The sequence below is a fragment of the Otolemur garnettii genome, unplaced genomic scaffold (genome assembly GCF_000181295.1).
Source record: "Otolemur garnettii isolate 467f Iridium unplaced genomic scaffold, OtoGar3 scaffold00097, whole genome shotgun sequence".
NCBI classification, from domain to species: Eukaryota; Metazoa; Chordata; class Mammalia; order Primates; family Galagidae; genus Otolemur; species Otolemur garnettii.
The window spans coordinates 4,652,620-4,675,012 of NW_003852492.1; the positions used below are offsets into that span (position 1 = coordinate 4,652,620).

The 22,393-nt window shown below is 47.7% G+C and overlaps 1 protein-coding gene across 2 annotated transcripts in view; it reads left to right on the top strand.

Annotated features, from left to right (window-relative positions):
* Nucleotides 1–625: 625 nt before the first annotated feature.
* The window catches only part of NTM (neurotrimin), a 915,982-nt gene continuing 894,214 nt past the window's right edge, over nucleotides 626–22,393 (top strand). The window contains exon 1 of one of the 2 annotated variants that reach the window (XM_012808945.1): nucleotides 626–1,033. In XM_012808945.1, coding sequence (XP_012664399.1) covers nucleotides 952–1,033 — 82 coding nt within the window. In that variant the 5' untranslated portion in view covers nucleotides 626–951. The remainder of the gene's footprint in view (nucleotides 1,034–22,393) is intronic. The other variant, XM_003795914.2, reaches the window with a different exon arrangement.

Here is a 22,393-nt window from a genome sequence, read left to right on the forward strand (position 1 = left end):
AACGCAGGTTGAATGAACTCCTATCTTGTTGTTGTTTTTTTTAAGAAGGTTCCGCATATTCAGACTGCAGACTTTCTTCTTAAGTCCCAAATACTTTATCCCTTTTCATGGTATCACATGCACAGGGATGACTTAGGAAATCAGTTTTTTTAAAAAATGAATGAAAAATAGCAGTAACATAGATAATCTGAGACGAGAATGACAGACGAAGAAAATAGAAAGTTATTTACTATTTTCAAGGCAACTAAGTGGAAAGGTTGATGAGAGAGAGAGATAAAAAAAATCTGTCATTGAATGATATTTCCATCAGAGAGGAAAACAGGTACCAGCAAATGAAATTTGACTCAGCTTCGCAAGTTTCACTAAGCATGAAAATGTTCCTTTAAAATTTCCCGTAAGCCATGCCTGGCTATGGGATTTTTCCAGTGCAAAGGGAATCTAAGTTCAGGAGGCCAAGGAATGCCAGGGGGAAAGGGATTTTCTGATGCTTGGGGCTCAGACACTGTCAGTTTAAAAAATGAAAGTAATATAGAAGGGGCAAAGTGGCATTTATCATTCTCTCTCTCCAGGCTCCTGTCTCTTTAATCAGCTAGCCTGATTTGCCCAGTAAATGATTCCTGAGAGAGTGTGTGTGTGTGAGTGTGTGTGTGTCTATGCGCGTGTGTTGTAGCTCTTGTCAATCCTTGGATTAGAACCAATGATTGCAGCTTGTAGGAGGGCTGTCCAGGGCCAGATTGTACAATGTGTCTCAGTGCCAGAGTATGAGTGGAGGTAATTACGGAGAAGTCAGACTCTCTCACACCCTCGGCTTTCTTGTGTCCTTCAGCAAAACAGTGGATTTAAATCTCCTTGCACCAGCTTGAGAGCAACACAGTCTACCAGGAAAGAAAGAAAGAAAAAAAAAAACCGAATCTGACAAGAAAGAAGAAAAAGAAGAAGAAAAAAAAAATCATGAAAACCCTCCAGGCAAAAATGCACAATTCTATCTCTTGGGCAATCTTCACGGGGCTGGCCGCTCTGTGTCTCTTCCAAGGTAAGTGCTTGCTGTTGATTTGCCTACGTTAGACCCAGGAATTGTGCAGTGTGTGCTTTAGCGACTCGCAGACTCCCCGAGCCGGCTCTGCTGCGCGGCTTGCAGGTGGAGGGGAGAGCGTTCAGACAGAATGGCTGGGACTTCATTCTCCCGACCAGGCGGGGAGAATATTGATTTGCTTCTGGCTGCTACCAGAACGAGGGAATGTATATGCATAAGTGAAATGTGTTTGGTGTTCCTTTTAGGTCTGCGGTTACGTGCGAGGCTGCCGGCTTCATGCACATTCTTGCGCGCGCGCACACACACACATCCACAACGGAGCACACACGAGAACAGGGAAAATCACCCATTCGGAGGGCAGTGGGGTGGTAGAGGGGCTGCTAATGTTTGCTTATGCGACCGGGAAGAAATTACGAGAGGAAACTTTAAATATCCGCCAGTGAACTTGCAAAGCTTCTAAAAGGAGCAAAAGGGGGAAAACGCAGGCTAGAACTGATCGGGTTCCTCCTGTGAGGTTGTGGTCAGCTACCCAGCTTCAAGGGATGGATCAGTTTGCAGCAGTGGTGGGCAACGATGTTAGTTTTGGATGTGTTGGGGGTGTGCTTGTGGCAGGGGTGGGGTGGGGGTGTGGATAACAATCAGATGAAGGGAAGGGGAGGGGGGCTCTGAAATTCCGAAGAGCTTTTCTTAGTTGAAGGGAGTCGAATGCTAATTTTTTGTTTATCCGCTGAGCCCAGAGCGCTGGGGCTGCAGCTGAGTGTGCTTTGATGCCCCTGCGTGGTGTCTCCTGCCTCCTGCCTCCACCTCTAGTCCATGAGTGGCCCTGTGTAGCCCCCCACCAACCCTATCCCGGGCCTGCCCTTCCTTTCAGCAGCAGAGTTACTGCTAGCCTGCTTGTTCCCGCCCACCCTGTCCTTTGGAGTCTCTAGTTTACCTCTTTCATATAAAAGATGCCTGAACTCACAGGGATTGAGAGAGCTGAGAAACTTTCCCTGGGAGGTAACGCAGGGCTCTCTAGGCCGAGCCCTCCGGAGGGTTGTGAGGCTCCGACCTGTGCTGTTGTATTCCCAGAGGAAAAGTTCCATCTGATAGACTGGAAAAGGATGGGGAGTCCCACCCATCTCGTTCTCTTCTCCCTCTGCAGCAGAGAGTTCTCATGGTCTCTACTGAGTCCCACGCTCGAGTCCTGCTGACCCCTCTCTGAGGTCAGGTGTGGGGGACTGCTGCTGTCCCCGTGGCAGAGGTCGCCATGGCTGTGGTGTGGATCCACATAAGGTGGGCAGAGGGGCTGACGTGTAGGGAGGAATTGACGTGTATGCACCCTTGCTGGGGCTTAGGGAGGGAGGCATGGGGGCGTGGGGGGTCTGAACTGGATGACAGGGTGGTGGATCTTGCAGGGATACCTGTGAGGTTCCCTGCAGCGTCATTCCCAGGGGGCACAGGCCTCGGGATCTCTCTCCTCTCCCTGGGGGCATTGGTGGGTGTTAGAAGTGAAAGGAGTCGGCCTGGAGGCATCCTTGATTGATTCATCTTACATAACGTGGAGCACCAGCATGTATGTGTGCGTGTGTGCGTGTGCACCCCGGCTTGTTCTGTGCGGAGAGCACAGCCCTGGCAGGGGCAGTGGAGAAACTGAGTTCAGGGCCAGGCATCTTCAGGGCAACAGCTTCTGTCGAGCTGACAGCAGAAACGGAAACTAACTAGGCAAGGGGTGGAGTGAGGGGTCAGGGTAGAGAGAGGGAGGGTCCCAACCCCTCAATAATTCCCATCAGTCCTAAGATCTGTGTCTCTTCTATCTATAACATCAAACTGGAGACAGTGACCCAACTTCCACCATCAACAGCCCCGCTGGCTGCATGCCAGGAGCCCCAGGGCCATCCTGAATTTACATATAAATTAGCATACGTGAGGGTTTTTTTTCATCAGAATAAATGCAGGGAAGCATAATATTTGCTCATACTTTGAATCATCCCTGAATAAATGAGTAGAAAGGGGTAGTGCAAATTTCTTCGGGGCAGAAATCTGATTTGTGGTCTTGTTTTTCTCCTGGGGTGGGGGTGGCAGGAATATCTCGAACCTCCTCACATTCTACCAGATCCTGAGTTTCCTAAGAGGAGCGATGCCCTTATTTGTGCTACTCAGCCCCGAATAGGCTTCGGTGTGTCATGATAGAATGAGGCTTCCCAATTTCAAGGCAGAATGACCCCCAAAGACCCTCATACCACATGCCAGTCGAACACGGCAAAGGTGATGTCTGTTTTCTCTTGCAGGGGAGGAGAGCAGGAGCCTGCCAGCTATCTCTTATCAAACTTACAGAATTACTGAGGCAGCCCGGGTCTTGCCTGCAATAATCCACCCCTATTGCATTGACCCAGTGGGACTAGTTAGGATGCAGTACACATTCTAAGGCAATTTTTTCTTCTCCTCTGTTTTTGTTTTAAGCTGGCTCTTCCTAGAGCTGCTACTTCCTGTGTTTCCTGCCTCTTGAAAAGGTGTCTGGTGCTAGTGGCAGGTTGCAGACCTCTCCCTCATCTGTTCCCCCACCCCAAGCCAACCAGCAGCCATGATCCAGCTTAGAGGGGGACGGAGTTTCCGAGGGAATCAGCACTGATTAGGGAGCTGGAGGGAGGGGTGATTAGCTCCTGGACTCTGGCCCTAAGATGCACCAGGGTTGATTAACTAGAAGCACCTTTTCCTGGGAACAGGTGCCAGGGAGCAGGATTAGGTGCTGTCCTTTTGAGCACACCCGCCGCCCACCTTCTGCCACTGAGAGGCTGGGAAAGGAATGGCTGGGTTTGCTGCAGCTTTCTCTTTCTAGAAACTCGGCCATTTCTCCTTCGAAGGATTATTGTTCCTTTTAACACCTTCCGATTAGCTTGGCTGGGTTCCTCTCTAACCCTTCTAACTTTTTCTCATCTACTCACATCCCACATCAACATAACTGCTTGCCTGAGACATAGACATGGCAGATTAGAGGGAAAAGGAGATTGGGCTAAGTTCACACTCCTCTCTGCTGGGCGCCCAGGACGTGGGCACCACTCAGCTGGGCAGACCAGCCAAGTTCCTGCCGCGCACCAGTAAACATTTGGTGCCAGGAGCAGCCTGAGCTGGGCAATGATTTTGAGATGTGAGGGAAGCCGATGAAACCATAACAATGTTTACTGGCTAAGTGGAAAATTCGGTTTGGGTAACAGGACCCTGGGCCTGATGGAGGCATGGCAGGCACTTGGAAGTGTGGCAGTGTAAGTAGGGGATAGAGGAGCGTCCCACGCGGAACCTGCTTGCCGTGAGTGGAGCTGCCAACTCCAGGCATGTCGCAGGGAAGGCGTGCGTGACACTACGAATCCTGTTCACCTCTACCTTCCTGCTGGGGTCACCACACCAACCGTGACTGTCCTCTGGGCATTTGCTCAAAGGTGCCGGAGAGTCCCAGCTCTGACCTGGCTACTTGAAGGCCATTCTTAAAAATTACAGCTTTTATTACCAAAAGGAGAGCCTGACCCTGGTCTTGGCTTTTCCTTTTTTGGTTTATTGGAAGCCAAATATACGCCCAAGAACCCCTTCTTGTCATCTGAGATGAGTGGCTGCTGACTTCTGTTCTCTCTCAGTAAGTTGCTTCTGCAGAGCTGGTATTAATTATGGGGTCCCAAACAGTGTCTCCAACTGTCCCTGTTGGTTCCTTGCCCGAGGTGCTCCAGGTTTGGTTGCCTTCTTTTGACCCCCTGGGATCTGCTGCCTGCGTGTGTGCAGTCCGCCAGTGCTGCCATGGATGGGCCAAACAAACTGGGGTTGGCCATAGCCACAGTGTATCCCTGGGGATGGAGTGAGCTCCTTCAATACCCTAGGAAGTCGTAGAATTTCTGAATCAACATGGGACGTGTGATTCTGGCATGTGCAAGAAACACACGGTGGAGAGACTCACACGGCTCTGGCTGTTACGGGGGACGTATACTTTAGATGGAGCAAACGGGTCAGGGATTTGGCTCTTTTCCAAGGGGTTCTGTTTGGAGCTCAGGGCCTACATCTGCTCACAAACTAGCGTGCTAAAGATTTTTTTTTTTTTAAAGCATATTGCTTTCTGCTTTCCATGTAGCCTCACAGAGGTCCTACAGACTCTCCAAATACCCAACGTGCAAGGCCTCCAGGTTTCAAGCCAATACTAGTGGCCTGACCACAGCTCAGGAGGGACCATGTACATCTGAGCTCAAATTTCCCTTGTGTTTTCTGTGGGGAAAACTCTTTTCCTTCTGTGAGCCTGTCTCCCCACCTGCCCGGTAGGCCGGGGAGGGACTCCCCTGGGTGTTGTAAGGAGTCATTAATGCTCCTAACACTCAGAACATGTGGCGCTAAGTGGAACTCCATGCTGAGACTGTCGTATTTATGCAGTTTACTTTCTTTCAGCTCTATTGTCTCTTTACATGTTTACTTTATGTCTATAGTCATTTGAAATTCAATAAAACAAGTTAAACAGAAAAAATGAAGCGTGCAAACATAAGGGAGTCGACAGCATACAGGTTGGACAGGGTGGGACGGAGGGTGCCACCCAGTCCTCCCAGCGTGTCCTCTTCCCTGATGGATGGTGCCTTATTCCACAGGAAAGGGACACAGGGATGGCAGAGGGGCTATAGTGGGAACTTGCGGGGAGCAGGCTCCCACCCCTGTGTAAAGGAGGATTCTGCCTGGGAGAGGTGTGAATGGTGGAGGGGACCCCTGGGGTAGATGGAGGGGAGGTAGGTGTTTTAGTGGCAAAAATCAGCTCTAACCTCCACTGGCAAAGGATGGGAGAAAGAGAGCTCTCACCTCTGCTGTGAGGATGATTCAGGTCAGTGACCTCTGACAGCTTTGAATTTCTTGGGGGGGTGTGTGTGTGTGTGTGTGCGCGCACTCTCCTGGATTAAGCCTGTTCTTGCTATGCTAGTGATTAAATGTAAAGACACGAGCGTGCGTCCACTTTCCTCTCATCCTCTCTCATTCCTCCCCCTCTCCTCTGCTTCTCTCTTCTCCACTTTCTCTTTTTCTCTCTCCTTTTTTGTTTCTTCCTTTCGTTTTTCCTGCTCCTCTATGGGAAAAGTAATTGATCAGTTGACAGATCTAGGTCAGGCTCGGAGGGGTTGCTCTGCACATGCAGGCTTGCCCAGGAGGAGGAGGGAAGTCTGCCTTCCCCGTGCACAAGGAGCCCTGAAAGCCTGGGGACCTGGTGGGACAGGGGAGGGCCCAGCAGACCCTGGGCAAGTGCAGCCCTCCCCAGCGACCATCTCCAGGATCCTACTGAACGCACAGTCTTCAGCTGTTTGGTGTCCCTGATGCTCTAATTTCCCACATCCAATTTACCTTCTTCTCTTCCTGCTTTTTCCCTCGGCTTCTATACTCTGCTTCTTTCTGTTTTTCTTCTTCTTCTTTCTATCATCCCCTTCCTTTTCTCCCCCTTTCAAAATCATGACAGAAAATCACAGAACCTCTCCCGCTTAAGACGTATTAGAGAAATGGCCTTTTGTTTATTTGCAAGAGGAAAAACAGAAACCCTGCCAGAGGAACTCTGTAAGTCATTTGCAAACTGCAAAACAAACCAACAAAGATTCACATTCTCAGGGCTGAGCAGAGAGTATTTCAAGAGAGACTGTCAAGCTCGGAAATCAAATATTGGAAAACACATGCTTCAGCTCTGTTCGTGGGGACGTCTTCGGTTGCTAAATTTGATTTTTTTTGTTGTTGTTGTTAGCTTCTATGAGAGTATTGCTCTTCGTGGTAATATAAGACTGGTCAGGAAACCACTGGTTCAGGCTCCAGCACTGCGTCATTGGCTCGTCTTGAAATTGTCACCAAACCCTAACTCCAGCCCAGCTCTTTGTCTCTCCATCGGTCCAGGCATCGGCACGTGTTTACTGAGCATCTACTACATTTTCGCCTTGTTTGGGTTCTGGGAATTCAACAGTGACTAGAAACGGCTGGGTGAGCCCAGAAATCTAGAGCAGTCTCCCAGATTTGGCTCAGTTTGTTCTCCTTTGTACTAAATTGAAAGCCCCAACAGGAGCCCCAGGAACAAGGGTACAGATTCCATGACACAGCCTCTGGTCTCCTGTGCAAGTGATGCTGGGAGGACAAGAACGTCACTAGCCCTCAATCTCTATTCGGATCCAGGGAGCCCCAGGGGATGCTGCTCACGTCTGAGCTCTGAGTTACGGTAGATCAGAGGTGCTATCTTTGCTGTTCCACATCCCCCCTCTCCAGAAAGGGCCTCATGGACGTCAGAGGTGCCTTTGGTTACAAGCAGGATGGCGAAAGCTGGTGTGAGTTAATTTCCTTGTGACCACTGTCCTGTGTCATGTGAATTATTGGCTCTTAATACCACTGCCACCTGTCTGGCTTCCCCACCTCCTGCACAGAACTAGAGGGCCAGGAAGATAAAGGGAGGACACTTTAGATAAGACCAGGGAAGAATTTGCCTGAGACAGCCACTCTGTAGCAGGCATGCTGTTCATTTGACCTCTATGAGGGATTCATATTTCAGGGTAGATCTAAGATAACCTCCCTTTGGAGAACCCCTTTTATTTGCTACCTTCTCGTCACACCTGATTTAGGGTTGCTGCAGTAGCATGCATGCATTATTAGCTAAAGGAATTTTGTGTTCTCCTCTGTACAATGTTGGGACATCACACCGTGTAACCGTTCTCCTGTGCACCCACCTTCTTTTCATCCATGGGCTGTGTCTTGAGGTCTATGTGCCCAGAGGAAAACTGTGCACTAGCGCCATACCCTGAAGGCTGCTGTCTGCATTTCATGAAGCTATCCTTAGCTTTACTCATGCACGAGAGCAGCTAATTACCTTTCTCATGGACCCATGACTCTTCTAAGTCCAGCAGCCTACAGCAATGATCCATCTCCCGACCCCGTTTCAGAAATCAGAAAAGTCCTCAGGTTCAATCTGCATTTACACCTGTTTGCGATAGTCTCACCCTCTAAGCCAATGGTTTGCAAACTTGACGTACCATAGAATTATCCGGGGAGCTTGACAAAACACCATTTCCTGGATCCTATCACAGCCCAGTTAAATCAGAATTTCTTCAGATGGGGCCCTACACTGATATCTTTAAGAGCTCTCCAAGAGGGCTCCGTCTGCAGCCAGATTGAAAATATACTTCTCAAACCATCTGAAAATGTTCTATGACCTTGAGGGAGGGCACATCCTCTATAGGGGCCTCAGTTTTCTCACTCTGAAATAAAGCAGTTGGACTGAAAGATTTTCACATTTCATTCCAAGTTCAACATTTGGCAATTCTGCAAATAGTCTTTTTGAGTATAGTTATTGATAGGTAGTGGTGCTGAAAGAAAATACTCAGAACCAGCCTCTGCCTGCAGGAAGCTAAGAATACAGACAGCATCACAGCCGGAGGAAGAGAGTCAAAAGACGACGTGGTGTGTGTGTGCAGCCACCACATGCTGGATCATATCTGTAATATTTATATGTGTATATGCATGCATTTATTTGCCTATAAAGCATCCTTAGAATGGAAGAAAGGATTAACTAGGCACAGTGCTTCAGGGAGGGAGAATAAGGAATAGTAATGACTTAATTGATCCATCCTTAAGGCTTCGTACAAGAGAATATCAGAAGACATTTGACTGAGAGTCAAGAGGGTGTATGTTCAACCAGATCAGAGAGTCCTCAGCAGGGGTGAGCAGTGGCGAGCCTTGGCAGACACTCCCCCCCTCAGGTGTGAGAACTGCATATTTCTCTGCACCTGTCTTGCTGCCCTGTCCCCTGGGATTGGTTATCCAGGCACCGTGTTGCTTCCATTGCTGCCCTTCTAGGGGTTGATAAAGGCTCCCGCTCACAACCTCCAAGGCAGTTTCACAGCTCTGTGTATCAAGCAGAAGTGGTGCTCCAGCTGGCCAGCTGGGACAGCTCTCACAGTGCAGCCAGGAGTGATGGGGTCAGCAGGTCTGAGAGACAGGTGTGCAGCACAGCTACCCTGCAGGGCCATGGGCAACCCACACACCCACCTGGCTCCCGGAGTGTTCACACCACTGTGCTGCACAGGTCAGCACAGGTGTGGTGGGACCTTCAGAAGCTTTCTTTCAACTCCTCTCTTTGAGCTCTGACAGAACAGCCATATATGTCCTCAGCCCCTTCAGTCTCCCATAACGGGGACTCCATCTCTCCAGATAGTCTAGGACACCTGACTGGAAGTTGGGAAGAGGAGGGAGGGGAAGAGGTGGGAAAAGGAGAAACGTCTGCCTTCTTCTAGGTCCCGACCATTTGTCCTGGATCTAAAGGGTCATTGCCCCAAGGCCAGACTGTCTAGGTCCAGACCCTGGCTCTGCCACTTCCTCATTTGAGAACTGTGGCTGCTGAATCAACCTCTGGATGATTCAGTCTTCTCTTCAACAAAGTAGAGATACTTACAGGACTTACCTCGTAAAGCTGCCATGAGGATTAAGTCACTTAATGCAGATAAAGTATTTGGATACCGCCTGGCACATAGTGAGTGCTCAGTAAATACTACCCACTAGTATAATATCATGATTGCCCCTAATTCTACTACCCACAGGACAGGTCTCATTTTTCCACCACATGGCTGCTTTCAAATATTTGAAACCTCCCCTTCTCTCCCAAATCTCCCCCTCACTAGATTAAACATTCCTAGGCTTTCCTCCTGTTTTCTATGTGACCGTCCACAGAACGGGCGTTGATTGTTCTCTAAGGTTATCCCGGTCTCTCTGTATTCATCTCAAAGTCATCTTCTGCCTGCGTGTTCTGAGGAGCCCAGTGTGTTACAAGACGTGGCCTCTCCTGGTCCCAAATCCAAGTGACAAACTCAGGGTATTGCAGTTCTCAGGTTACAAACCAGATAGGTTCTGTAGGCTTGTTCTTAAGTTGAATTTTTATGTAAGTTGGAAGAGCTGGGTTTCCCTGTTACCTGTAACAGCCTCCATTCATGACTGCAAGTTGTACATTGGTCCATTCGTCGAGTTTGTAACTTGAAGACTTGCTGTAACAGCCCCTGTTAGTACACGTATGTAAGTCAGATGCTTGTAACTTGGGGACTGCCTGTACTCCCTAATCCTTTGACCCTGCAGGTGTTACTCCAGGACATGGGTGCCCACTGTTTCTTCTGCCCATGCTTGGGCCCTGTCTGCCTTGAAAATGTTTTTTATAATTCAGGACAACATTCCAGCTCAGCCCCCTTTGATGCCCTTCACTCCCTCCGTCCTCGTGCTTCCACTGCCTTTGGTCATTTTTTGCTCTTCATACCCACAGCATGTTAGGGTGGTGACTTGTTTCCATGTCTGCCTCCCCTTACCAGGTTGTGGGCTCCAGGAGGGCAGGGACTGACATCCTTATCTTTATAATCCTAGCACTCCTACCACAGTGCCCGGGACGAATGGGACACCCCTTGTTTATGCACGGGAGGAAAGAAGAGGGACAGAGGGAGTGGGTAGGAAGTAGTCCTGAGATTCCACTGGGCATTTCAGCACCCACATTACTCTGTGGACTTACAGTAATATATTGTTAGTATTGCTAACCCAACCCTTCCTTATCCTATGTGTCTTTTCCTCATGTCTACAAGAGCCTGACCTCAGAACATACCCTTCTGAACTCATCTAGTTACACATTCAACTCATCTTTTCTGCCAAAACCTTCTTTTTTAACTCACATATTAGTAAAGCCTCCAAGCTAGAATCAGGGATAAACAGTATGATCTAGGCCCCCAAGCAGTGGTATTTGTGTAGTTCAACATTTCAGGTCAAACTTACCCAAGAGCAGAAAATAGTCACTGCAGTGGTGAACTGATCAGATGGGTGGGGTAGAGGGGAAGAACCTTCGTCCCCATCTGGGTGAGTGCTGGCGTGGCAGGGAACAACAGGAACAAGGAAGGATGGGTCTAAGAGAAGAGCAAAGTAGCTGGACAGATCTGTTTACTTACAGGAGGTGAAGTGGTTGAGTATTTCTCCAAATCTCCTCGCTTTCTTCTTCCACAAACTCCTTTGTGGAAGGACAGTCACTAGGGCATCTGACTCTCCTCCTGTACAGTCCAGAGCAAATTTAGCCCAGACATGGAAAGGATTAATTGATAGTTTTTCTCTTTATGCAATTGACGACACAGGAACTTCCATAGTCGGATAAACCATTTTGCTAATTCTTAAAACAAATAAGAGTTAATTAATTGTTGTATATTTCTCCTTTCCTTTCCCTGAAAGCTTCTTAATAGAAGGCTCTAAATGCCTTATCATTATTTTTTCATTACTTTTTCACAGTTAAAGCCTTGTCCAAGGTCAAAATATTTCAATCATCAAATCCAAAGGTATTTTTACAGACTCTAGAGTCAAGAGAATTTCACATGCCCCCCTCCCAAGGCAATGATATTATCTGAATGGTGTTCACTAATTCCTGCTCAAAAATTTCAGAGATTTCCAGTGACCAGACACTCACTACTTGAGTGGTTCCCATTCTGGCTGCCCAACTGATTTGCCCCTGGAGATTATTATACGCAGCTGCCCAGGAATAAGTTGGAATAAGGCAAGGCCACTTCTATTTTGACAGAACAACAGGTGATTCTGTTGTGCAGGTATAGGTAAGAATAACTGATGTGAAAACTCCTTTTCATAGTTGATAGTAAGAGGACACTTAACTATGCGGGCAGGGACTTTTGATGCCGCCTCAATATCAGTTCTATGCTCTCTCTTTACAAATTGCACTCTAAATTATTTTCATGGTAGCAACGGGCCATTTATAACACCTCCCAGAGCCCCTCATAGCCAGGCGTGGTCCTGTAATGTAATCAGGCCAACAGGCTGCAACCACAGGATGACCAGCTGGGGTTCTGAGGATTGCACTCAGATGGTTTGTGCTCTTGGGGTTTTATCATTGTTCTCTCTTGACTGGAAGCCTAGGACCCCTGCCTGGAGGTGCAGGAGCCAATGTGAAAACAGGACGAAGAACACACATCAAGAATGGCAGAGAAGCAAGTTTCTAGGTTAAAAACCACATGGATCTGCTGTTTTGGTACATCAAAGATCACTGAGTCTAGACAATTTCGTATGAATCAATCTAATAGAAGGAGCTCAGGTCCAAGGAGCTCAGGAGCAGTTGTAATACTTTAGAGAGACTCATTATCCCTTGTACAGAAAACATGTCCATGTAATTAGGTTTCTGTTACTTGCAACTAAATGCAATTCTAATGACTATGTTGAACAAAAACTTGACCCTCCTAACTTTGACCCTGTAACACTATCATGATACAAGTAATGTTGTGTGATCCCCTTTCTAAGAGACGACTATCTTGGACCCCGTTTGCCTTACCTTGACATTCTTAGTTCCTTTCTGTGACCATCATGTGGAATAGTTTCTAGAGCACTAATCATCCTGATCATTACCAGAATTCTGAACATATCCAGTTTGATAATCATCAGCTTAAACAGTACTATCAGAGCAGACTCTTCTGCAAGTAAACTGGGGCATGGATCATTACTAAGCAAATTTTGGACTTTATCATTATATAGACTCCCTCAATTATTGCGTTAGCTTCTTTGGGTTTTTTTAGACATACCACACCATTGGCTCATATTGAGATTGTACAATATGTTGTATTATTGTACAGTAAATTGTAGTTTTCCTCTCACAAAATATTCTATTGCACAAGACCTTTCCTATCCTGGTTTATAGTTAAATTTCATTAAATGTTTCTTTTAGATGCTTGAAATTTTATCACAGCCTATGTTCAATATTTAAGTTCATTGAGATGACTTTTGGACCCTGTTATCAGCTTTGTGTCAAGTCCAAATGATATACATGTGTCATCTTCACATCATTAAAATTCATGATAAAAAAGCAACATAAGATTGACCTGAAGGTGTGGGCAAATTCTTACTTACATTTATATTTCATCCATTCCAGAATTACTTATTTAGACCCCGTGTGTACTAGGCATCAACAAGGCAGACATAGTTCTTACTGTGAACTATTCAATTGTCAATGAACAGACAATTCATTTTAATGTGGTAAGTGCTGGGATAAAAGCAAGTCGTGTTTGCTATGGTAGCATTGGGGAGATTTTTCAGGTCAGAAGAGTCTTGTTCAGAAAGGAAAATGTGGTAAAGAGATAAAGGTGAGTGTATTTAACCAGGTGAGAGGAGAGACGCGCGTTACACAGGAAGCTATGTATGCCAAAGTCTACGGACAAGATATCACGGTAGGAATTCAGGATTGAATTGGCCAGACTGTGTGCATTTGTGAGAGGTGAGGAGAGGGGGGAGGTAGGTAGAGAGGCAAGAGGTTTAAGTAGACAGGCAGGCAGAGGTCGGACCTAGAATGGTTCCTATTGAAGATTTTATGCTAAGGGAAGAGGGTGCATTGAAGGGTTATATGCCAAATAGTAACATAGTCACTTTTGCAGTTTTAGTGATTAAATGACATAATTTGGGTTAGTCAAAAATGTGGAAGTGCCACTCTAGCTACAGTATTGGAAATGAATTGGGGGTAGTGCGCCTCCTAGAGGCTGTGCAGCCAACTGGGCATGACCTTGTGGGGCTGGGAGTTGCAGAGAGGGGAGCCAAAGAGTTATGTGAGAATTGTGGAGGAGGTAGAGGGCTAAGACTTGCAGATGGAGGGGGGACAAGGTGATACGTGATAAAGGGTAGTATAAGCGGCCTTCTGGTTTCTGAGTGAATGGCTCAGGGATGGGTTTTAGGGAGATGGTGATGAACATCATTTGAGCCATGATAGGTTGACCAGGCACCCTACAATAAACTCTGGAGAAATGTCAGAGCTTCAACAAAGATAGTCCCCAACACAGATACCGCTAAGTACCCAGGGAGAGAGTAGAAAGTACAGAAAATGAGGGCAGAGAACTGCACTTAAAGGTTGGGAGGAGAAGGGATCTGGGGAAGGCGGGTTATCAAGGAGCAGCCGAAGACATACGTGAGAAATCAGGAGAGCTCGAGGCCATCGAGGTCAAAGGATGTCAGTTTGGGAAAAGTGTGGATATTAGCAGTGTGACACGCTTCTAAAGGGTCCAGGGAAATTATACGTAGTCACAGGAATATCTTCTATACTGTTGGGGAGAACAGGGTGGGAGATGAGGAAGTGGAGTTAGAGAATGGGCATGATACTTCAAAAGGTTTTCTGTATTAAAAATAAAAGGAGAAAGCAGAATCCCCACACTGGGGATCACGGTTTGAGAGGAGGATGCTGCTGCTGCTGCTGCTGCTGTGAGATGGGAAAGGCTTCATGAATGCTGATGGGCAGGGGCAGGAGAAGGGACAGAGGACACAGCAAGGCCGCAGGAGGCCCTCGGGGAGGATGAGTGGATGGGAGGGGGGCAGATCCTGAGCACAGGTAGAGGGGCGAGTCTCTTAAAGAGAAGGAGAAAGACTGATTCCATTACTCTTTAAAGTAAAGGAGGAGAAAAGTACTCGAGAATACCCATTATAGTTGAATCCAGCTGCAAATGACAAGAACTATGCAGTAAAAGTGGCTTAAATAAGACAGCTTGTCTCTCTCTGGTATTCGAAATGCTGTATTTCATCTGTTCGTGGCCGGTGAAGTGTTCCCTGAGCGCGGGGCCCCAGGCCTTTCTGTCCTTTGGGCAGGCTGCCTGTGGCCTTCCTCTGTGGTCTCAGATAGCAGCATCTGTGTGCCAGGCAGTGGGATGAGGGATTGAGGAGGAAGAAGGGGCAGAAGGCACAGGACACTGTCCTCCCCCTGCCTGCAGGCAGCTCCTGGAGGCCTTCAAATGGCATCCTTGCTCACCTCCTCTTGGCTGGAACGTAGTCACCTTGCCATGTCTAGATACAAGCTTGTGTGGGGAACTCCCTGTCCACTCCAGGTAACCACACACTCAGACAAACTCATGCCCTATCACCATGCAAGGGGGCAGGAGGATGAACATTAAGAGATACGAGACACAGGACACACATATAGTTATGGCATTGCCACCTGCTTTGTGGCATCTAACTGTGGTTTTTCAAGTTGACCAGTCATTGGCATGTAAAGTGATGAAACCACAGTGGAAACAATTTGGTGGTTTCTTAAAGAGCTAAACAGAATCACCATAGGACCTGGCAGGTCCACTCCTGGATATCTGTACATCCCCTGAGAATTGAAAGCAGGGACTCAGGTTTTCATGCCAATGTTTACAGCTGCATTATTCACAATAGTTGAAGAAAAACAACCCAATGTCCATCATCATGATGAATAAATGAAATGTAGCATATACATACCATGGGTGTTATTAGGTCTTAAAAAGGAAGGAAATTCTGACACATGCTGCAACCTGGATGAATCTTGAAATTATGAAAAGTGAAATAAACCAGGCCCCAAAGGCTGAACACTGTATAATTCTATTAATGCAAAGTACCCAGAGCAGTGGTTCTTGACCTTCCTAAAGATGTGACCCTTTAATACAGTTCCTGTGGGTCCTCACCCATAGGTTGAGAACCACGGATCTAGCTCAGGTGTCCTCAAACTACGGCCCGCGGGCCACATGCGGCCTCCCGAGGACATTTATCCCTCCCGCTGGGTGTTTTTGCCGCCGCCACTGCCTGTCCTGCTTAGCAGCTGACTTGTCCCAGGGTCCCCAGTCCAGCCCTCCTGTGGTCTGAGGGACGGTGAACTGGCCCCCTGTTTAAAAAATTTGAGGACCCCTGAGAGTATCAGAGGCTGGCAGGAGGGGTGAAACAAGGAGTTAGGTACCAGGTATAGAATTTTCATGTGGGATCATGAGAACATTCTAGAAGCGGATGGGGGTGATAGTTATACAACCTCATAAATATGCTCCTGCCACTGAATTGTACCCTTAAAATGGTAAAAATGGTGAATTTTATGTTATGCATATTTTACTACAACAAAGACAAATGAAAAGAAAAAAGAGATCATTAGCTGTCCTTGGCACAGGATGGATGCAGATAAATTTTTAAGCGTGGTGGCAGGACACTGAAGGAGTTTACATTTGATAGCTTTCATTTTCCCCAAGCAGAACAGTGTGTGTCTGCACACACGCATGCCCAGGTCCACGTGCGTGTGTCCTTATACCCGCAGGCTAGTTTTACAAGAAAGCAAAAAGGAGCTGAACTAGTTGCTTGTGTATTGGGGGAAAGAGCCAATGAACCTGAGGATTCCATGCAGTATTAATCACGCTTCCTCATGCCATTCTCTTGTTTCTTTTTTTTTTTAAATGTGGTCTATCCTTACCTTTTTCTCATCCTTTTTTCTGCTTCCAATCCTGCCATTTAAAACCATCTCTCGGACATGAACAGAGCTCTCTGGCTACTCCTTTCTTGCACTGATTGTTTGAGGAAGTATGAGGGATATTCTTACCTTTACAGTTTGCAGGAGAATATCTACATCAGATATATTTATTGATCTCCACAGCAACTCCATATCCCAGTCTCATCCAAGTCTTATCATTAACTCTAACTTTAGGAATTGACCTTTCCAAGCCTTTATTTGCCTCATCTGTAAAATGGGATATTTAAACATCCTTGGAATAGAGTTTTCATGTTTAACTGAATCATGTTTGTGGAAACTTCTCTCACTCAATACATTCTGGAAAATTTGAAGGCAGAGTTTCCTGGGGGTTGCTGACAGGACAGGTGTTGGTGCCTGGGCCTCCCTGCCACAGTCACCTGAGACCCAGCCTCTCTCCCTGGCTCTGTCTCCAGCACTCCCCTCCTCACTTTGCCACATGGCCCCCCAGGGTACTGCAGCTGAGGCCCTTCCACAGCTCTGATTTCTTGTAGTGCTGCTCTCCGCTGGGAATGCCCTTTCTGCAAGATCGACATGGTACATCCTCATTTTGATGTTGAGGGCAATGGAATAATAAGGCCAGGGGAAGACAAAGAAGAACAAGGCCAGCAGAGTAGGGCAGCTACAGTTAACAAAGATGAAATCCTGCATTTGTATGTTTCAAAATAGCTGGAAGGGAGGACTTGAAATGATTCCAACACACAGAAATGGTAACCGCTGCAGGTGACGGATACCCCAAGATGCCAACTTGATGATTGCACGTCCTGTACATGTATCAGAATGTCATGGTCCCCATAAATACCTACAGATATTGCTTCAATTAAAACTTTTTAAAAAGTAAATCTGAAATTCATTCAAAAAACAAAAAGGAGAGCAGAAGTGTTTTGAAACCTACTCTAACCCACTGTTTTTACGCTAAGCCTCTGTGGGGGCCCCAATTCTAACCTGCCCTAGAAAAACAGGGGGCATTACTGACACGTGGTGGCATTAGATCCTGGCTATCCAAGCACGGTCTGTGAATCAGAAAGCTGAGGACCACACCCAACTATCTATGTTTCAAGAAGTCCTTCAGGGCGTGGTGATTTATACTTGTAATCCTAGCATTTGGGGAGGTCATGGCGGAGGTTGAAGCCAGGAGTTTGAGACCAGGCTGGAACCTGTCTATTAAAAAAAAAAAATCATCCAGGTGTGGTGGTGTGTGCCTGTAGTCCCAGCTGTCTGGGAGGCTGAGACAGGAAGATTACTTGAGCCCAAGAGTTGGAGGCTATAGTGAGACCCTGGACTGGAGACCACCTCTAAAAAAAAGAAAGAAAGAAAGAAAAAGCCCTTCAGGTGATTCACAGTAAAGTTTGAAACCCACGGACTTAGAGATGTCAGGCAGTGCAAGTAAGTGGAGGGCGCTCTTGCTGGCAGGGCCACTGGCAGGGCGGGGCACTGAGGGGTTAAGAGTGAGCAGAGGTCATGGCCACGCCTAGTGGGAGGAGCCTCCATTTCACTCACTTGTACCCACTGTAGAAAACCCCACCGAACCTCCTACACCAAGGAAGCTGGGTTGTGTGTAACCCTATAAATATGTATATACATTTACTTATGACATAAGTAAATATACATTCTTTTTGCTAGGGTTGTCAGATTTAGCAAATAAAAATCCAGGACACCAGATAAATTTAAATTCCAGATAAATGATTTTGTATTATGTACAGCACATATGATAATAAGAAATGTTATTTTTTTGAAATTCAAATTTAAATTGGCCATCTTTTCTTTTTCTATCAGGCATCCTACCTTTTACCCATAAGTATTAGGAACATAAAGGAAATAGCTTGGTCGGAATCATTATCTAAAAGATAGAAGTGAGTTTTAATAGCCTGTTTATTTACATGTTAATAAGGACGTTTATGATTTGGCAGGGGAATAAAGGAATGTGTCTATTTCTAGCTTGTTGGGTTATTTGTAAAACCTATATTTGGAGGGGGCATGAGAGGCAGGTGGGGAGGAGAGAGAGAATGAATGTAAGGAGAAAGAAATAGATGGTGGTTGGAAGTAGCCCACAGGCCAGAAAATTCTCAGTTCAAAACATTGAGCCTCTGTTATGGGTAAGGCCCTGAACCTACATCCTTCCTGGGGATTGAGCTCCCCCAGGGCTCTGGCTCCTGGGCAGGTTTCCTGGGGCTTCTCCCTTACCTGTCCTGGGTGACAAGATGCCACATCTGAGGGTGAGACCCTCTGAGGGTGTAGGTAATGAGTGACAATCTCCCTAACAAGACGCAGCTGAAGGAGCGGCTGGCTGACAGAACAATTTGCTGGTGCCCAGAATATCCGCCCAGCCTCGGCACGCAGCAGCCCGGGCGTCAGGAGAAATTTCAGGATTTATCATCTGCCTTGATGTCCAGTTTCCTGCAAGCCAGCCTACTTCTCACTGCGCCTGTCCAGACCTGCAAGCTTGATGGTCTGTGTACTCCAGGACTTCCAGAGCCCTAGGAATAATATGTAACACTATTGCCATCACCCCCCCTCCTGATCTGCTTATGTTTATGTAAATGACCAGAAAAGCAGTTTTTTGGCTTATTTCCACAGCTTAAGGGCTTGGTGAGAAGCTTATTATTGAAAAATCAGAAACTGAAAGCAACTTCTTAGACAATGAATTAGCAGCTCGACGCCTGTGTGCAGTGCTGAGTGCGCTGTAACTGGCTGCATTACAGACAGGAGCTCCCCTGGGATTCAGCAATCAAACACGTGGCAACAGGTTGTCTGTTTCAACAGAGAGTGAGTAATCAAAGGAGATTTGCAGTTAATCCAAATATAACAGAGAAGCATCCAAGGGAAGCCCAGGAAAAGGAGAAGCTGGAAGAGAGATGAGGGGTGCAGCTGACCAGAGCCCTGTGAGCTGGAGTTCCAGGTAGGACTGAGCGAGCCGGGGGTGTGGGTGCGCAGCGTGTGGGGAGGAGCGAAGTTGACCCGTCTGAACCCCAGAGGAACCAACTGCACACAGGGAGGGAAACTGAGGCCTAGCTACACACCGAAGGAAAGCAGAAAGTTAACCTCAGCACTTGCCTCTTCTGCTTGACCAGTGATGTACAATTTGGGAGGGGATTAACTAGCATTCAGTGATACACTTCAAAATTCTGTGTCTAAGGGCGGCGCCTGTGGCTCAAAGCGGTAGAGTGCTGGCCCCAGGTACCAGAGGTGGTGGATTCAAACCCGGCCCCGGCCAAAAACTGCAAAAAAAAAAATTTCTGCATCCTATCCTGGATTGAGGTCAGGGCTAGGGAAGGACTTGTTCCATCTGTCAATCTGGGAGGTAGTAGGAGGGGAAGAGTGACCAGGCCTGGGAGACAGCATCGCACCAGCGTTTCAGGGAGATAGTTCAGTTGGTGTGTGTATCTCTGTGGTTCTGAAGTGTGGCCCTTGGCCGGCAGCACCTACATCCCCTAGGCACTTGTGACCAATGTACGTTCTTGAGCCTCACCATAGCCCTGCTGGCTCTGAACCTCAAGATGAGGCCCCCAAATCTCAGCAATCGGCATATTAAATAGCCATCCAGGTGACTTTGATGTATACTCCAGATTGAGAACAGCTGGCTGAGCTGATCGCCTGAGCACCCCAGGCGCCGGGTCAGGCCCAGGCAGGGTTTGCAGGTGGGCCTCTGTGTGAGCACCAGTGGCCACGTCCAGCTGAGATCACCCCCTGCTGATCTTCCTAACCACATGGGGCTGTGGGGAAAGACATTGAACATTTATTACACGTGTACTAGTACTATGTGCCAGGCACTGGTAAATGTTTTATGTGTGATATTTTATTTAATCCTTTGACAACCCTGTAAGGTAGATGTTGTAGATATTATTTTATTGCTGAGAAAATTTTGGCTCAGAAAGGTCAACTCGCCCAGGTCTGTGGGTTTCCTGAGACTCTTGCACGATCCCACATGGCCTCTCCGCGTATGGGCTTCTGTCCCCTGATGCTTTAGATGTCACCTACACAAAGCCACCACCAGCCTGGCAGGCCCCCAGCTTGCTCCTGCCAGCCTGGCCCCTCCCTGCCCCACTCCCTGCCTCATGTTAATTTCCCACCTGAGTACTGAGTACTTTATAAATAGCAAATCTAAAATGAATTTTCTACCAGCGATCATTAGCTCCCTTGACATCCATTAAACATTCTCGCAAGCAGAGTGAAGTGACAAAAGGGATTGATTTTTACAGTGTGCTTAATAGAGAAAAAGAAAGAAAGGTGTTGACAAGTCCCCTTTCTTTCTTTTCTTTCTTTTTTTTTTTCCTGTCCTGATATCATGAGGAATTTGAAATCAGTCAAATGACTTTTATCTGAAAAAAAAAGAAGGCTGGGATTGGGAGCAGGAGGAGAGGGGTGGGAGCCGGAAGCAGGTCCCCCAGCGCCCTGCACAGCTCATTTCTGCGTCCGCGACAGGTGAGCGTAAAGTTAGTTACCCAGTGCCAGGCAGCGAGATGAAATGTCAGATTTAATGCTTCCAAATACATAGGGTCCAAGCCGGGAAGGAGTCGGGGGAGAGGAGAAGGAGAGGGAAATAACCCATCTTCTGCTGGAACTACTGGAAGAATAAATGTGTTGACGCAATCGAGGAAGTCAGGGAAGGCTGGCATATGAGGCACTGTAGCTGAAAATTTAACTTTGATTTCAATTTTCATATTTGTCAGCAATAATTAGATTCAAGAAATGTTTTGCCACTGTTCTAAAATACTAATAAGTAGAGGCCTTTGTAGTGTGGTTAATGGAGTCTTTTTTTCCTAGTGGTCTAGGAAAATTCCATTAAAGCAAAAAGTCATACTATATTACAGCGCTTCAACATACATTGACTCTGCTGCCGTGGCAATATCATCCCAGGGACGGGAGCCCTCTGTGTGACCACAGAGCCCCGGGCTGGGGAGGGGATTGGGCTTCATATGCCTGAGCTGCCCATCATGTTGGACCTGCACTGACCTCCCTTGGCTCTTTGGCAGGGATGGGGGAGGGGAAGAAGCAAATTCAATAAAGCTTCGCCTTTGGAAGGATGGGTTTTTATAAGCAACACTTCCTGGAGCAGGTGGTCGCCTGCCCAGACTGGACACCTGATGCCTCTTCCTGAGGAAGAAGCCCCAGCCAGGGGCAGACCTATCCGCCCTCCTCCTCCCAGGACCCATCCTGCTCCGCAGGTCGGGAAGGCTGAGGTCTCTTGAGATCAGAATTTGATTAAGAGGCCCAAGGTCTATTATGCTTGAGCAACTTTTCCCTGGGGGTGTCTGTGCCGTTCTCTGATATCCCAGGGACTCCCTACAGGCCAACATGGGGGGACTGGGTTTTACCTTCTTTAATGAAGGGGTAAGTGAAGGCCGGCATGTGCTTAACTGAGTGTGGGCTTAACTGTATCACGCCCACACTCTGGAGAGCTGACAGGATGAGGGAGGGCTCCCCTCTAGCCTACTTCCCACACCACTGCCCTGCAGGCAGGATTAACCATCATGTGCTGGGCTGGGCGCTCACTCCTGCTGCTCTCTCTCTCTCTCTCTCTGGAACACCCTCTCCAAGGCTGAATGTTGCTGCGGACAGCCATGTGCTTGCTAGCTGATCTCCTGGACTCCAGTGCACTCAGGGTTCGTGCCAGGATGCTCTTAATCCTCCCCACCCCACCCCCAAATTCTGAAGGAACCCCCACACTGTCAGGTTGGTCCATGCCCAGGGAAAAGTAAATTGCCAATTGGGCCTGTGTGATTTCCCCACCTCTGCACACGTGGTGTCCTTCATGGCAAACTGTGCATTGCTTGGTGTAGCAGTAGAGGGGTCTGGAATTTATTAACCCTACACCATAAATGGGGGAGAAGTGATAGAGGAACGGGTAGATGGGGGGCCAGGAGGTCCAGCATGACCTGCTAGGCCTGGGTAAAGGACAACTCACAGAGGCTACTCTTGGACAAGGGGAGAGCATGAGGGTTCCAGGAGTGCAGGGTGGCTCTCTCTTGCCGATCCTGGGGTCCTGCTTTCCTGAGCGTCGACCCCCATGCCACAGCCCCGTGAGCAGGAGCAGAGTCCCACGCTTCTCCCCGTCAGCGCCGACACCTCCCCTTGGCCCACACGGCTCTCTCCGCCCTTCCTTCCTTTCCTCGTCC